This window comes from Bos mutus, chromosome 3, assembly GCF_027580195.1.
Source record: "Bos mutus isolate GX-2022 chromosome 3, NWIPB_WYAK_1.1, whole genome shotgun sequence".
Lineage (NCBI taxonomy): Eukaryota > Metazoa > Chordata > Mammalia > Artiodactyla > Bovidae > Bos > Bos mutus.
Genome location: NC_091619.1, coordinates 47,967,676 through 47,984,419, shown reverse-complemented (window position 1 = coordinate 47,984,419; position 16,744 = coordinate 47,967,676). Strand labels below are relative to the sequence as shown.

Sequence of the window (16,744 nt, the reverse complement as noted above, 5' to 3'; positions counted from 1 at the left end):
CTAGAACTCTCTTCTCTACACTGAAGGCAATATTGAAAGTTGGCCATACATGTAAGTAATGCCATTCTAGATCCAATTACACAAGAGCATGCCCCCATCTCTCTCCTTCCTCCTTCAGATTCCTTTCGCATAAGTTGTGAGTAGCATATGTCAACTCAGTTTGGAACTTTATTGAGAATTATAGAAATAGAGACTTATCCAGTGATGCAGAGGCTTCCTGGAAGCTAGTGAACACCCCTGCACACAGGTGTTGAAGGAGAGGCCAGGTGAGTGCTGCTCAGGGATATGGAAGTGTCTGAGTAATATAGACGGGGTCTCGCCAACCATGCTGTCCTAGGCTCCCACTATTGGGGTCTCCCAGGGCAGCTGTTGGTGTTACAGCAGGGGAGCATAGGGACTTACGGAAGCCACTCTTCCTTCAGGCAGCGGTTGCCAAAGCCTGGCTTATTCACAAGGACATCTGCAAGTGCTGAGAGCCATTCACTGTCCGGCTGGTCCATGCTAGACAGTGAGAGGGCATAGACAGTGGACATGTGACTGGGACAGAGGAACAAAGCCACCAACATGCAACTCAACAGATGTCTACTGAATGGGTACTGTGTGCCAGGCCTGTACACAGGGCATAGGACGCTGCCTTGATGTGGCTATGGGTCTCCTGAGAAGGGGGTAGGTAGGCTGCCTGAACACACTCAGTAGTCTGAAGCCACATCATGTCTGCAATTCAAAACAAGGGAACTTAAACCCACTCACCCACCATCTGCCTTCTCTTTCCTTTACTCCTGGCAGTCTTGGGTGTCCACGTGGAGGTCACCTTTCCCAAGTGGCAGGTAAGTTATCTTTCTTTCCAAGGGCAGCCTGAGGACCCCTATCACACTGGGACTGTCCCAGAGAGTAGGAAGGTCAGGGCCCTACCAGTCAGCAGGGGACCCAAGGGCCCCACAACCCAAGGAGGTGAATGATGACCTTTGGGGACGAGTCTACACACCTGAAGAAGGTGTACTGCTGTCCATACATCCAGGGGTGAAGGGTCAAAGCAGGATATTCACCAAAAGGAGGGATGATGAGGGAAAGCATTAGAGCCAAAAACACAAAAGTGGCCGGGAGCACAATCTGTGGGACAATAAACATGGTAACTTAGGCTATGGTATGTTACACACACACACACACACACACACACACACACAGAGTCTTTTAAACATTTATCCGGCAGCCTCATAACTAGCCCCTAATAGAGATTAACATGATGGGCAGATGTGCAAAGGCAAGTTGTAAAGGAGAACAGAGAATGTTCCCCCCTTTGAAGGGTAGTTAAAGCAGGCCAGTATTGAACCCTAAAGTAGGCCAGTGCTCAGCCAGAGGTAAACCAGAGTTTCTGCATCTGAACAAAAAATCTAAAGAGAAAAAGCAGACAATGACGTAGGGTCTGCAAAAAATGAATAAAAACATGATTTTACCTTCCCTTGTAAGAATAAAACCAATATTAATATATTCATTATTATGCTATTTTCTCTGCTAAGTGTACTAGAATACTTACAAAGAAGCTTCATGTTACCAAGAAGAAGCAAAGGTTGGCAAGGAGAAAACAAAGCTGACAGAACCCAAAGATGGTAGCCGTGGCTATGTCTGACCCCACACGCCCAAGAAAGCCTGGGAGAGGATGGGGAGGCCAGGGAGGCCACGAGCAAACAGGCACAGCCAAAGACCGCAGTAATACCTGGGCCAGGAAGTCCTTGTGGCTGCGGATGGTGTGCTGGAACCTCTTGACCAGCAGTGCCTGCACGTGCTGGGCAATAAGCCGCGCTCCTGAGTTCAGTCGGCTGTGTCCCTCCCGCTCTGGTGGAGGCTGGCCCTCCGGGTGAGCAGCTGGCTCTCCGAGGTGGCTGCTGGAGCCCTGGGGAGTCTGTCCGGCCTTCTCGCTAGGACCCGAACAGGGGTGTCGAAGGTTGATGTTTTCTCTTTTCTGCTGAGTGCCTGCTGGTTTGGAGGATGGAATGAGTAACTTAGAAAAACATTCACAAGGTCAATTTTTTTTCTCACTGTGTTAGTTTTCCCTTCATCTAAGTTAGAAACAAAATATCTGTCAGGAAGGTTAATAAAATTTTTAAAATTCTACTTTCTGATATCAAATATTTTTGACAGAATTGCCTGAAACTGCTTAAAAAATCTCTATACAGTTAAAGAGGACAAGACAGAGAGGTTCAAAACATATAAGCAAAAAAAAAAAAGTTTCAGAACAATATGTGTAATAAGATCATATTTATGTTAGCACATGTGTCATTTGGAAAGAAACACGTTTTACGTATACACATACACTCATGATGTATACACATGTGCAAAGTTCTGAAAGAATACCTGTTAATTGTTAAAAGATCACTTCAGGGGCAGAGCTGGATGGGGCAGGGGATGAAGTGGGAAGGGTTAGCCTTTTTTGTATTATTTGAATTTAACAGCAAAATATATTCATGTATAACCTGTGTTTCTTTCTATATTTTTAGAGGTCACCAAGAAGTAGAAAGTAGAAAGACCAACAAACTAGGAGTTGGCAGACCTGGGTGTGAATCCTGACTCTAACTAACTAGACGTGCAAATTTGTCTTAATGACTCAATCTGTCTGAATCTGAGTTTTCTCATCTGTAAAATGAAAACAAGAAAAGGGTTATTATGAAGATTAAATGAGCTAACACATGTGAATGTGCTTTATAAACCATCGCAAGTCATCAGCTATTTTGAAGCTAGAGTTAATTAAAATGTACTTGCAGAATGTGCTGTTGGACTTAGAGAGCTTAGAGGATGGCTGGCTGGCCCCCACGTCTCTCTCCTAACGTCCTCTAGGACAAGAACAACTGCAGAGGGAGCTGGGTCAGCTGAGTCATTCTTTCAGCTAATGTCCACAGGCACCTGCCGTGTACCAGGCTCACTACTCAGAGGGTGACCATCTGCAGGCTCGCTGACTACTCAGCACCAGCGCCCCAGTTCTGCCTCCTTTCTCCTGATCTGGGCTTGGCTTTGACGCCTTCGCTGTGGCTGGCCCTCCCTCTGGCAGGATTTCTGCTGCCTGTCTTCATGCCTGTCCTCTGAGCCGTGCTCTCTCCCTGAAACCCCATCCAGGCTGGAGGCCACTGTTCAGATCAGAGTTGAGGGCTTCAGGCCTGTTTGTCCCTGGCTCTCTGCTACCCTCTAGAGGCCACTGGCAATGAGACATCCTTCAGAAATGGCCTGGAGTCTCTTGGTACCATGCAATGTATGACTTCATAGACAGCCACAGCTCCTTCAGACTCTGAAGACAAGATCAGAAAAATGCCGGCCTCAAAAACAGCCCTTTCAGACAAATGCAATTAGCAATCTGAAAAATGGGAGACAGTAGGAGTGTGTAATTGAGGGCTCTAGATTTGAGAACTGAGACCAAGGAATAAGACTCAGAAGCCTATATGACTTTAAGGCAAGTCATCCAATTTATAAGAGCTGTCTCGCCAGATGTTCTTGCCTGGAAAATCCCATGGACAGAGGAATCTGGTTGGCCACTGTCCATGGAGTTGCAAAGAGATGGACACAACTGAGTGACTAACACTTTTAATTTCTTTTCCCCAGATGGGGCCAATCCCTGCCCTACCAGCCTCATAAGGTTATAGTGACAATCAAATAAAACAATGGATATTTAGTTTTTTGTAAAGTATAAGCTATGGCTGAGTTTGAGGTAAGAGATATTTGTAAGTGCTGAGATGAGGGTATTGCTGAATCATTAACAGAAATTGCATACTGTGTTAAGACTTAGCATGCTTTAACTCATTTAATTCTCTCAATAACCTAGCTATGACAAAGCTAGACAGTGTATTAAAAAGCAGAGACATCACTTTGCCAACGAAGGTCTGTCTAGTCAAAGCTATGGTTTTTCCAGTAATCATGTATGGATGTGAGAGTTGGACCATAAAGAAGCCTGAGTGCTGAAGAATTGATGCTTTTGAACTGTGGTGTTGGAGAAGACTCTTGAGAGTTCCCTTGGACTGCAAGGAGATCAAACCAGTCCATCCTAAAGGAAATCAGTCCTGAATATTCATTGGAAGGACTGATGCTGAAGCTGAAGTTCCAATACTTTGGCCACCTGATGTGAAGAATTGGCTCATTAGAAAAGACCCCAATGCTGGGAAAGATTGAAGGGAGGAGGAGAAGGGGATAACAGAGGATGAGATGGTTGGATGGCATCACTGACTCAATGGACATGAGTTTGAGCAAGCTCCAGGAGATGGTGAAGGACAGGGAAGCCCGGTGTGCTGCAGTCCATGGGGTCACAAAGAGTTGGACATGACTGAGTGAGTGAACAACAACCTTCAAAGGTGGATACTATTATCATCCCCATTTGGCATATGAGGAAACTGAGGTACAAAGAAACTAAATATTAATAAGTACTAGGGATATAATGTACGACATGATAAATTTAATTAACACAGCTATATGTTATCCATGGAAGTTATTAAGGGAATGAATCTTAAGAGTGTTCATAAACAAAAAAAGAGGCTAAGTATCTACCCAAAGGGGCTTCTGAGGTGGCACTAGTGGTAAAGAACCCATCTGCCAATGTAGGAGACATAAGATGCGGCTTAGACCCTTACCTAGGTCGGGAAGATCTCCTGGAGGAGGGCATGTCAACCTACTCTAGTATTCTTACCTGGAGAATCCCATGGACAGAGGAGCCTGGCAGGCAAAGAGTCGGACGTGACTGAAGCAACTTAGCACACATGCACCCAAAGCCACTCAATCAACAAATTATAGAATTCAGGTTTGGTGTTTGGCCTGCTTCATTGTAGAGGCTACACTTAACTCCTACCTCTGTCTCTTTGGAATATCCTATTCTATTAATATATCCAGAATGATCACTCTTCTGATTTATAATTTATTCTTCTTCTTCTGCTGCTGCTGCTAAGTCACTTCAGTCGTGTCCAACTCTGTGTGACCCCACAGACGGCAGCCCACCAGGCTCCCCCGTCCCTGGGATTCTCTAGGCAAGAACACTGGAGTGGGTTGCCATTTCCTTCTCCAATGCATGAAAGTGAAAAGTGAAAGTGAAGACGCTCAGTCATGTCCAACTCTTCATGACCCCATGGACTGCAGCCCACTAGGCTTCTCCGTCCATGGGATTTTCCAGGCAAGAGTACTGGAGTGGGTTGCCATTGCCTTCTCCGAATTTATTTATTCTTCTAAGAGGACTAATTATTAAGCAGAAGCACTCTGTGCAGATTAAAGGCCCCACTTCTTGAGTTCATCATAGTTTCTAATATAAATTATCATGTTTTCACTCTGGTCTTGGTTATGGGAGTTTTTGCCCTTGGGTGGGTTGCGGGAATTTAATTCCTGTGTCTGAAAAGCTGGAAAGAAGACCTGGGCCCTGTGGTGAGGTGCTCTCACTCCCTCCAGAGCACTGTTCTTTACTCCCCACCCTGCCCAGATGGCCACCTCTTCTGGCCACCACACAATCTACCTGGATCCTGGCACACATTTGGGCTGATATATTGGACCACTGATAGTTCTAGACATAGCCGGGATCACTTACAAAGCAAGACGAAAACCATGACTTAAGAGCAGGCACCAGAAACAGAGAGGAAACAATCTTTGTACAGGAAAATGCTGTGGTATGTCACACTTGGTAGAAAGAGGTAACCAGTGGCAGGTGCCCACGTCAGCAAAGGTGAATTGCTTCAGAGCTCTGCCCACGACCAAGGAGAGGGAAATGGAACAAGAAGGGAGAAGCCAGGGAGAGGATTTTATCAGACTGGGTGGATGCCAGTTTTTCTATCAGAAGTGGCCTGTGTTGTGGCAGTTAAGTCCTTCTGCATGTCCATCCTCCCATTCTCCGTCCTCCACAGTAAAGACCACTTAAGTCGTGAGTGCTTTTTGTGGCTCTGAGATTTGGTAGAAATTGTGGAAGGGGATAAGAAACCCCCAGAACCCACAACATTTATGGTCCCCACAGTTTCAAAATTCCTCAGGGCACTAAATGAGGGCTCAGAACCGTTTTATCTCCATCTCAAAGAGGCCAGGTGTCCTAGCTGGCATCTGGATTGTACTGTCTCTAAGAACTCTGTGAGCTGTCACTCCTGCAGGCAGAGTGGATCATAGGCCTGGTAGAGAGAAGAGGAGAAGATGAGGGTGGTGATGTGGAAGGAACAGGAGACCAGGAAGCGGGATGCGAAGCTTGGGGGTGGCAGAGCTCCCAGCCTGACCTTCTTAAGACTCCCGATTCACCTAGCATCTTCCCACCTGGACCCAATTCCACTTACCTTTCCTGTGTCATATAACCAAGAACTCAAAAGGCCTGTTATTTGGGGGTCAGATAAATAGGATGCAGGAGTGTTAGCTACTTTGTTGTTTCATGAGTTTATCCTTAGATTTTTGAGATAGAGCATAAGGGTTTAGTGAGGGGACAAACTACACACTTGGGGGCACCATACCAGCAAACAGATGTCCTGAATCCAAATCCTCTGTGACCTTCAGGAAAATCTGTCCAGAAAGAAAAAGAGAATTTGATTCAGGCGTTCCCAGTCTATAAAAAAATCTAACCCAGGCTCAGTTCTGTTGGGTATTGCTTCATAATGGGAAGGGAATACATTATGACTCTTTATCTAAGAACATATTCTTCTGTAAATACAGAAGTGTGTGCACATGGTGACCACAGCTATGTAAAATATGTGTGAGTATGGATGAAGGCAGGAGGAAGTAAGCCAAAAGTGAAGACAGCTGCTACGCTTGGGCAAGGAATTATGGCTTTTTGCTTTCACAAAATTTCCCTTCTAGACTTTTGTGTTAGACTTTGGCAAGGAACTACCTCTCTGGTGCCTGACAGAAACCAGCGGGAGTCTCTGCCTCACCTCTTCCAGGGGAGTGTCAGAAATTCCAAAACTGCTGAGTCCCAGGTCAGCCAGCGTCTCCTCCAGCTCTCTGAAAAGGCTAGCATATGCTCTCTGCTTGAAATTCTTATTTGGAAGAAGGAAGATAAGTTCTTGACCAATGCATTCTACCAGCTTCGCCTCTGGAACATGGTGGTGAACCATATCCGTCAGTTCATTCACATCCCCTAAGACAAGAAAAAGGCTGACATCAACTGTTTTCCAGAAGCTGGAAGACAGGGAGCTTACCCAGGTCCTCTACTTTCTTCTGTTTTGCGTTTGAGGAAGGCCCATCTCCTTTATCAGTAGTGACTCTTGTGGAGGAATATTGCTCCATCATGTCTGTTTTTAACTTAGTAGACCCTGTGACAGGCACTGAAAGGGAGATGGAGATGGAAGCCAACTCCCCCCAAATTAGCTGTGTAACCTTGGGGAGCTCACATAACATTCCTGTGCCAGTTTTCTCCTTTGTTTGATCAAATGTTCTGTTCTTTACTAGCTATATGGAACATCAGGCAGGTCATACCATAGTTTCTTCATCTGCGTAAGAGAAAAATAGTGGCACCCATATTATTGTTACGTGTGAGGCTTGGATGAGTTAATCTACAGAAACCACTGAGAATGTTGTGTCTGGCCCACAGATGAGTGATAGCTGCTCTTCTTATCATGAACATCATCTGAAGTAAGAAAGCTCTTGTCATCAATGTTGCTCATTCTTAATCACCACAAACCTGAGTCAAAATTGCTTTCATTTTTCTGGTCTGGCCAAAGGGGTGTGTGTGTGTGTGTGTGTGCACCAAGTTGCTTCAGTCATGTCCAACTCTTTGCGACCCTATGGGCTGTAGCCCACCAGGCTCCGTTGTCCATGAGATTCTCCAGGCAAGCATACAAGAGTGGGTTGCCATGCCCTCTTCCAGGGGATCCTCCCACCTCAGGGACTGAACTCACTTCTCTTATGTCTCCTGCATTGACAGGCAGATTCTTTACCACTAATGCCACCTGGGAAGCCCCAAGGTATACGGGACTTGACCAAGAAGTAGACCCGGACCTGGTGACCAAGCTAGATGAGAACCCCACTTCCTACATCACACACCCAGGCCTGGCCCAACTTTTTGGAGGACTGCACCACTTCCCTTGGAATTGCATCTGCTTCCTCAAATAAACAAAAAATCCCAGCTCACAGGAAATGCAGAAGGAGATTGAGAAGCTGTGGAGAAGGACCAAGGGATGGAGTGCAGGAAGCACAGCATGGGGTAAAGGGAAGTATCCAGTATCAGGTATTTACCTGATATACTCATGCAATCAGAACTGAATTTTATGCATGAGCATAGGTTACTTTAAAATTAAAAATCTAGGGATTTCCCCAGCAGTCCAGTAGTTAAGACTCTGCCTTCCAACGCAGGGGTCACAGGTTTGAATCCTGGTCAGGGAGTAATATCCCACATGCTGCAGGGATGGCCCCGAATTAAACAAATAAAAACACTTGTTAAAAATCTAATTAACATGCATTTAAAGAGACAGTTCCCTAGCATACTGTTCTGAGAAGCAGGTCAAAGGGGAAGGGATTCTGGGCGCCTAGAGCCTAACTCTTGGTGTGTTTTGTGAGTAACCCTCCCAGAGTCAGGATCACCCAGTGAGTTCTCTTCTTTCTTTGTTTCAGAAATGACTCAAGAGGAGGGATTTCGTGGCTTTCAACCCAAATCCTTCTGCCTAGCTGGACTGGAAGGCTTGTTTTATGTCAAACATGCAAATGAGGCTCAATTGTCTACAGTTCCAGATGACTTCATGCAGGGGCTAGAGGGCTCCTCGTGGGAGGAAGCAGCTCTGCCCTAACTTCTCTCCGGGGGTCACGTTCATTGTTCTCTGAGGAAGGAAATCGAACCTGAAGCTGCTGGATTCCCAGGAATTGTGTCTTAGATGTGTGTGTCAGCCTTTCCAGAAGTGGTCCTTCTGGGCGGCAGGGCTTTCAGCATCTGGCAAGGGGGTCTGCCAGTGTGTGTGGTTTGCGAGTCTGTACGAGTGGAAAGCCTCTCAAGGAGCTAATGGGAATTGAAATGATCTTCCTTCTCTTGTTTGGGGCACAACAACTTACTGTGCTTCCCACTATTCACAGCATCCCTCTTCTATTCAAAGAAAATAAACCTTTATTTAGAAATAAAGTAATAGTTAAAGAATTTACCCCACCCAGCAGGCTCTGTTTGCATATCGACTTTGGGGTGTGTGTTTCACTTCAGTCGTGTCTGACTCTTTGCAACCCCGTGGACTGTAGCCTGCCAGGCTCCTCTGTCCGTGGGATTCTCCAGGCAAGAATACGTGAGTGGGTTGCCATGCCCTCCTCCAGGGGATCTTCCCAATCGAGGGGTCCAACCCATCTTCTTATGTTTCCCGCTTTGGCAGGCAGGTTCTTCACCACTAGTGCCACCTGGGAAGCCCCCATAATTAAACATGTTCATTTCAAAAAAATTATTTGGAAAGCAGGGAGGGGCCTATAGCAAGGCAGACTAGGAAAAAGACACAGAAATGTTCTAAGAAGATATGTGCGTGTTCACCACAGGTTCTGTCAGCGCGAGAGAGGGTGAGAGAGTAAATATGATGCACCTCCGGGCATTTTCCCTCAGCTTTAAGCATAGTGCACAAACTGCCTGTTTTCTTGTTTCAGATTTTAGTTAGAAAAATATTTGTGCTTAGGAAACTTTGTCTTTAAAAAGCAAATACTTTCCCCTTAACTTGAATCAGCACGTAGGTTTAGTTTTGTTCCTACTTAGGAATATGGGGAATATGGTATTCCAATTCTGAGGACAACCCCTCCCCGTCCCTTCTCCTCCACCCAGGCCGCCCCTCCACCGCCCCCAACCAGGGAAGGATGAGAGGCAGGCATTAGCGGAGAATAGAAACAGCTGTTGACAAGCACTCTGGGGCCAGGAAGTCATGGCCCCATGAGTGCTTCCACAGTGAGAGTCTCTGTTTTGCATCTTTCTGGAGGTGGAGGTGCCCCTTACAAGGTTTAACACACTGTATCTAATCCAAGGGAGAATCACTCAAAATTAGGAAACTGAGAGAAAATCTGGGAGTGTAACAGGGCTATGCATTAACCCACAGATTTGGCATCTACACCATGCAACCTGACTCTCTGGAGAAGTTCACTGTGAGGGCTGTGCATCGCCGAGGCTCATAGGCTCCAGCTGGCACCATTCGAAGACCTCCTCTCCAGATACTGAGGAAAGTGGCTTGGATCCAGGCAGGGGGACCCCAGAAACACAGGCTTAGTATGGGCAAGGGCGAGGAGTAAACAAAGACTGGGTTCCTCATTAAAGGGAGAGGGCTTGTAAGCCCAAGACTTCAACATTCTTTGGGAATGGAGGAGGAGACAAAAACTCAAAGAAGAAGATGAGCAACTGCATGACTGTGAGCTTGAGAAGCACACAGAGTGTTCTCTTTGCTCCCATTGAAGTGCTCGACAGCTGGACACACCAACAAGACCTGGAGATGATGGCCAGACCAGGACCAAGGGACAGTCTGCTTGAGTCCTTACCGTCCAAGACTTGTTCTGGAGTTATCGCCTCGGCACAGGCCGGACACCTGACGGAGAAGCCCTTAGACGCACAGCTGCAGGTCGCCTACGAGAGACGGGCGGGAATCACTCCTACAGCGCCTCCCTGATGCCCCTGATGCCCACCGCTGTCACCACCGTGCTTTGTCTCTCACATCAAGTGTGCTCAACACATTTTTCTTCACTGTTTTAATCTATTACTTCATCTGAACATTTGAGGGTGTGGCTATCTGATTTTGTTCTGAGAGTGTGTGAATCAGGCACGGAGAGAGCATTAAAGGATTCCTTTGGCTTGTCATCACTTATGTGACAGCTGTAGGTCAGCCCATGCGAGACTTTCTGCTTCTCCCTCTCCGGGGATGCACACTGGGCTGTGGAAATCTACCCAGAGCTGGAAAACCCAGAAGCAGCCAGACACCTGAACTACAGGGCTGAAGGCGTAAATGACGCTATAACACAATAAAACAGGCATGACAGGACAACTGGAAGGTGAGCAGTGCCTTTTTAGGAGCCCAAAGCACATTTATCATACTTGATCTCATTTATCTTCACCACATCCCTGGAAAGCAGAGTGGGAATTATCAGCTTCACTTTCTATGTGGAAAAAACCCAACAACAATGAGGAATTAAGGAATTTGCTTAAGGCGACACAGTCTGTTCACCTTGAAGCCCACACTTGAACCTGGGATTCTTGACACGCTGAGGTGGTCTCTGCTGGGTGGCACTTTTTTCGTGTCACCATTTCCAGGTTATAGTTACTAGGGAAGCTTTTTCTTAGCTTTCATTTGCCAATGGAATTTGGGTTTAACTAGCTAACATAAATGTTTGAATGAAAAAAGAAAGCTTGAATAACTACTGTCCTTTAAACAGTGTAACCTTGCAGAGTAAGTCATTCCCTCCCTTCTATGTTGCATGAAACCATGTGTGTAGTTTAGGATTCTGGCCTGTAATAATTTCAGGTCTTTTAAGCTAGTTGGTTAAAGCATTTCTGTAGGGGAGTTCAGAATGTTCTTTTATCAAAATCTACAAATAGTTCCAGAAACAAAGAGGTCAGTTCTGCTAGCTGGAGTCTGATTTGGGTAGAAGTGTCTGGAATGACGTTCCTTCTCACCCAGGACAGGCTCTTTCCCTGGACAGACACAAACCTCGTGGCCTCTTCCTTGGCTCTGAATAGTCTTCATCCTGCGCACCAAGGTTAAGTAGAAGCCTGTGCCAAAGCAGTTCTTCAGAAACAGTGGGGTTCCAGAGCAGTAGAGCCGTCCCTGGGATATGATGGCGATGCGGTCCCCGAGGATGTCGGCCTCGTCCATGTGGTGAGTGGACATGATGATGGTTCTGCCTGCAGAGGCAGGGGTCAGGAGAATTACCAGGCAAGCCTGGGTATGGATGGGAGAAAGTGTATAGCAAACTCCATATTCCATGGGTTGCAAAACTGGGAGTTAATAAATAAAAACAAGTATTCTGCAATACAGGCTAGAATATTAGAATAAAAAATAACAATAGCTACCACTTTATAGCATCCTGCATATTGTAAAGCGCTATTTTATAGAGTATTTCTTCCTTAGCATAGGGCCTGATGCAAATAAACCACCATGTATGGGACATATTTATTACTGTCAGTCAGTATCTACTGAGTTCTATAGTATATTCTCTGGATCATTAAGTGCTACACTTATCATCTCTGCAAAGAACACACACACACACACACACTCACACTTACATTCTTTCATACTAGAGATGTCCTTAAAATAAAATGGTAATGAGGATTCCAAGAAGGCAAATACACCACAGGCTTAAACCACACTGTTACTTTTATGGTGGCTCTGCTTGCTGTCTTGTCTGGGTCTGTGCATCTGGTTTCAGGTGCCATGACAGAGGAGGGACCGTCCCACTGAGATATTTCCATCCACAGCACTGAATATAGGCTCCTCACCCTCACACCTGGTTTTCGTAGATAATTCGGGTCCATTTGTCAAAGGGAATTTTACTTACAGCTGCTCCCATTGTTCCAGGCAGAAGGGTTTTGGGTTGAGAGAACTTTCTAGTGCATTTTGGGAAGTAGGCTGCTTCCTCAGTAATTCCCTGCTTATATTTGGGTAAAAAAAATCTCAGGAGGCTTCACCTGGAACTTAGACTCCCCAAGCCAGTGATAATGCCACATCTGAGTGTAGTTGTGGCTGTTACTACACTGAGTTGCAAGGTGCCAGGTGTAAGAGAGTAGATCACACACATTCAACCTCAGTGAGAGCACAGGTGATGTGCAGTGGCCATTACCTGAGCGATACTTCAGGAGCAGGTCCCAGATTGAGCGACGTGAGTAGGGGTCCACCCCAGAGGTGGGCTCATCCAGAACCACCACCTTGGCATCTCCCACGAAGGCAATGGCCACAGACAGCTTCCTCTGCACGCCACCTAGAGGGACAAGGCGGCAGGGTCACGGGAGCTGTGAACCATGTGAAGGAATGGCCCAGGGCTGACCACATAAGGAAGGTACCTTAGATCCAGCAGCAGCTTCAAGCTGCCTTCTTAGATGTCCACAGTGTTCAGAACCCTAGTGGTTCAGGCCTTATAATACACAACAGAAACTCCCTGCCTCCCAGGATCAGACCATGTGAAGATTGTTCTCACATTTTTAGTTCAAACACATAAACCTCAGAGCACATTAGAGCCCAGGCTGCTGCAGGATAGTGTTCTATGTAGAAAATAATCCAGAGTTGGGTTTCTCTTAGATGCTCAGAATAACTTTATAGATTATTCCAACCCTTAGGAGCTCTCCTGTTACAAGTTTAAGAACACACACACAAGCACACATGTATATATACAAGGCCCTGTGCACTGGGAAACCGTGGATTGGCCATCCGAGGCCCATTTTCCAATACCAAGCACCTGACAGATCCTGAGCCTCTTCGTTCCTCTTGTGGTGGAGGCCTGTGTCCTCCAGCATTGCTTCCATCTCCAGCTGGGCCTCGTCCCAGGACCTCCCTTTCAGCTGTGCGTAGAACAGGATGTGTTCAGCCACGGTGAGGCTATGGGGATGGGGCAGCGAGAAACACAATGCGCTCAGCATTTCCACTTGTAACAATTTACCTTATAGAGATAATTAAAGATGAGCACAGAGGTTTAGCAATCATGATGTCATCATGGTGTTGTTCATAACAGAAAAATGAGACAAAATACTGATCCTACCAAAATATCTGGCAGCTTAAATAGCACATTATACAATGGAATAATACATATACATTAAAAATAATTTTAAAGAAGAATACATAACAGCATGAAAAAATGTTCATGATATCTTAGGTTTAAAAAAGCATTAAAATAGCAGGTTACTAAATGGTAAGCAGAGTTTTCTCTTTTATAATTTCAGATATATGTATAGCTATACATGCATAAGAGAAAGCTTTGAAAAATTATATATCAAAGTGTTAACAGTGGTTTCCTATGGATGGTGAAATTACAGGTGATTTTTAGTTTCAATCTATATTGCCTTCCTTCCTGTGATCCCTCCTTCCTTTATTCAATGACTGTATATAATTTTTTATATAAGAAAAGTTTGGGGAAAAAAGCAACTGAAAAACTTCCTCAAAAGTCGGTTTTTAATGCCTGGCTGAAGAGTAAAACAGGAGCCATGTCCCCTCTGTGTGTCCCTTCGTGGTCCCTGAGAGTGACCAGACTTCTGGGCAAGTTCTGAGGAAGGGGCCCCAGGACCAGCCACCCTGGCAGAGAGAAGGTAGTGCCAGTCTCCTGAGCATGAGAGAAACAGTCTCATGTTCTGAGGGACCTTCTCAGTGCCAACAGGACAAAGGACCCCAAATGTGGGGGAAGTCACTGAAGAGTATGGCCTCTGGCCCCAGAGCCAGCATCCCTCAGCTGCACTCTAGGGAACATGTTAGGGGAGGGCAAGGTGAGGTTAGGGCACCGGGAGGGTCTCGGTTCCTGTTCTACTTACTGGTGGAACAGGATGTTGTGCTGTGGACACATGCCAAGGCTCTGCCGGATAGCATCCAGGTTGGTTTCAATGTCCTTTCCCCCAACAAGCACAGTCCCGGATGTCGGTGGCAACAGACCGGTCACGATGGACCTGCCAAAAGCAGAAATTAGTGGCAGAGAGCCTGGCCTTTGGAACACCTTAGGATAGCAGCCTCCACCCCAGGGTCAATGAGGACTCTCAGTAATTCTACCCATGCCTCTCAGTTAAACGCAAACCATCACTAGTGGCAGGAACCAACAGTTTCCCAGACAGGGCTTAGCACTAGTGTGTCCTCAGGGCCCCCAGGAGGGTGAGTGCATCTGCCGTCCTTCTGTGCTTCTCTTACGCCCTTGTGCTCACAGGCAGGTGCCGATGGGCCTCTGGGGTTTCCAGATGCAGAATGCTCGCTTATAGCCAGAGATCCCTCCCCAACTCAGCCATCACAGCTCCTGGCGCTGTGGGGGCTCAGTTAAAGGCATTCAGCACATGGGTCTGTGTTTTGCCTGATGTCACCATCACAAAGTGCAAGGTCTTGGTGAGAAGCCCAAGCATTCAACACGTATTTGTTAATTAGTTGATTGAACCCAGGCCTGGGAATTCTCACAACAATTTTGGATCCAAAGTAAGAAAAAGCCCACCACCACTGTTAACTTATTTTTGTAAAATGGGAAATGATGACTCTCACTTCATGGGGTATTTTGTGAGGATTAAATACAATTATTACCTCTAAAGCGCTTAGAACAGTGCTAGCATAAAGGAAGAGTAAAAAATGGTATACTACTTTTATTAAGCATTGTGTTCCAGCCCCCAGGTGATGTTGCGTTTCTCATGCATGAAGTAATATACTTGTGTTTGGGGTCCTCTGACCATATTAGTTAACAAGGAGAGAAATGAGATGGGTCAGTGCTGCTCCTCCCAGCTTTGTTCCTGAGTCAGATACAATCTCAGACTCTCTAAACTTGTCTGTTGGATCAACCACTAGAGGGAAACAGAACCAAGTGGAATGGCACCAGCCCCACATTCCATTGGCACTGAACCCACCCTCAGAGAACATTCCAACACAGGGTGTACACGGCTGTTCCTTCCTGGGGCTCTGCAAAAAGCCAACGGACTTGATGAGTGCATTCACATGGGTTCCCTGCCCCTTGAAAGGGCCGCCCCTGCTGTTTCTTGGGGAACCTTAGATGGCCATGTTCTCTTTACTGCAGATGGCACCTGGGTCCCTTAGAAAAGCCAGGAGAGTGTCCTGAGCTGAGGCTTCCATGAAGAGCTTTCATCTTTCCTGAACTTGGTTTTCAGTTGCTCAGCTTTTTATTATTTTGGATCCAAAATTGTTGTGGTGATAATTCCCAGACCTGGGTTCAATCAGTTAATTAAAAAACACATGTTAATGCTTGGGCTTCCCACCAAGACCTTGCCCTTTGTGATGGTGACATCAGACAAAACTTGGACCCATGTACTGAATACCTTTAACTGAGCCCCTAGAGCGATGGGCTTCCTGGTGGCTCAGACAGTAAAGAATCTTCCTGTCATGTGGGAGACCAGGGTTTGATCCCCTTGGTCAGGAAGATCCCCTGGAGGCTGGAATGACTACCTACTCCAGTATTCTTACCTGGAGAATCCCATGGGCAGATGGGCCTGGTGGGCTATAGTCCATGGGGTTGCAAAGAGTCGGACATGACCAAGCAACTAACATTTTAATACAGCACCAGGAGCTGTGATGGCTGAGTTGCAGAGGGATCTCTGGCTGTAAGTGAGCATTCTTTATGTATCCTTTTCTCCAGAGCTACCACCAACCCTCACAGGTAGGAAAAGGAATGCTCTTTGAAAGTAAGTAGTGCTCTACAGGCTTCTCAGGTAGCGCTAGTGGTTAAGAACCCGCCTGCCAATGCAGGAGACTTAACAGATGTGGGTTTGATTCCTGGGTTAGAAGATCCCCTGGAGAAGAGCATGGCAACCCATTCCAGTATTCTTGCCTGGAGAATCCCATGGACAAAGAGCCTAGGAGGCTACAATCCATAGGGTCACACAGACTTGGACACGACTGAAATGACTAAGGCATTCAGAGGGTAGCCATCTATCAGAAGACCCTAGAAACCAAATGTAAGGAATCCTTTCCATCATTGCCTTGGTTTGCATGTGGATGGGCACATCATCCCTGTGTGGAGAAGCTGATGCTGTAACTTAGCCTCTAATGGGATTGGGGAATATTTTTCTCAGAAGAGTCACTGGGAACCCAAGAGGGATGTTTCTTAATGAGCGATAGAGAAAAATCTGGTGGCATAAGATGGCAGAGTAGAAGGACGTGCACTCATCTTCTCCTGTGAGAACTCCAAAACTACAACT

At 46.3% G+C, this 16,744-nt stretch overlaps 1 protein-coding gene across 3 annotated transcripts in view; it reads right to left on the bottom strand.

Annotated features, from left to right (window-relative positions):
- ABCA4 (ATP binding cassette subfamily A member 4) overlaps window positions 1–16,744 on the bottom strand; it is a 144,102-nt gene that overhangs the window by 37,018 nt on the left and 90,340 nt on the right. For all 3 annotated transcript variants that reach the window (XM_005894702.2, XM_014477908.2, XM_070367652.1), the window contains 10 exons: window positions 14,378–14,509; window positions 13,315–13,454; window positions 12,703–12,840; window positions 11,574–11,767; window positions 10,411–10,495; window positions 6,861–7,066; window positions 6,444–6,492; window positions 1,715–1,974; window positions 986–1,110; window positions 403–501 (listed from right to left, as the gene is read on the bottom strand). In XM_005894702.2, the coding sequence (XP_005894764.2) occupies window positions 403–501; window positions 986–1,110; window positions 1,715–1,974; window positions 6,444–6,492; window positions 6,861–7,066; window positions 10,411–10,495; window positions 11,574–11,767; window positions 12,703–12,840; window positions 13,315–13,454; window positions 14,378–14,509 (1,428 nt within the window). The remainder of the gene's footprint in view (window positions 1–402; window positions 502–985; window positions 1,111–1,714; window positions 1,975–6,443; window positions 6,493–6,860; window positions 7,067–10,410; window positions 10,496–11,573; window positions 11,768–12,702; window positions 12,841–13,314; window positions 13,455–14,377; window positions 14,510–16,744) is intronic.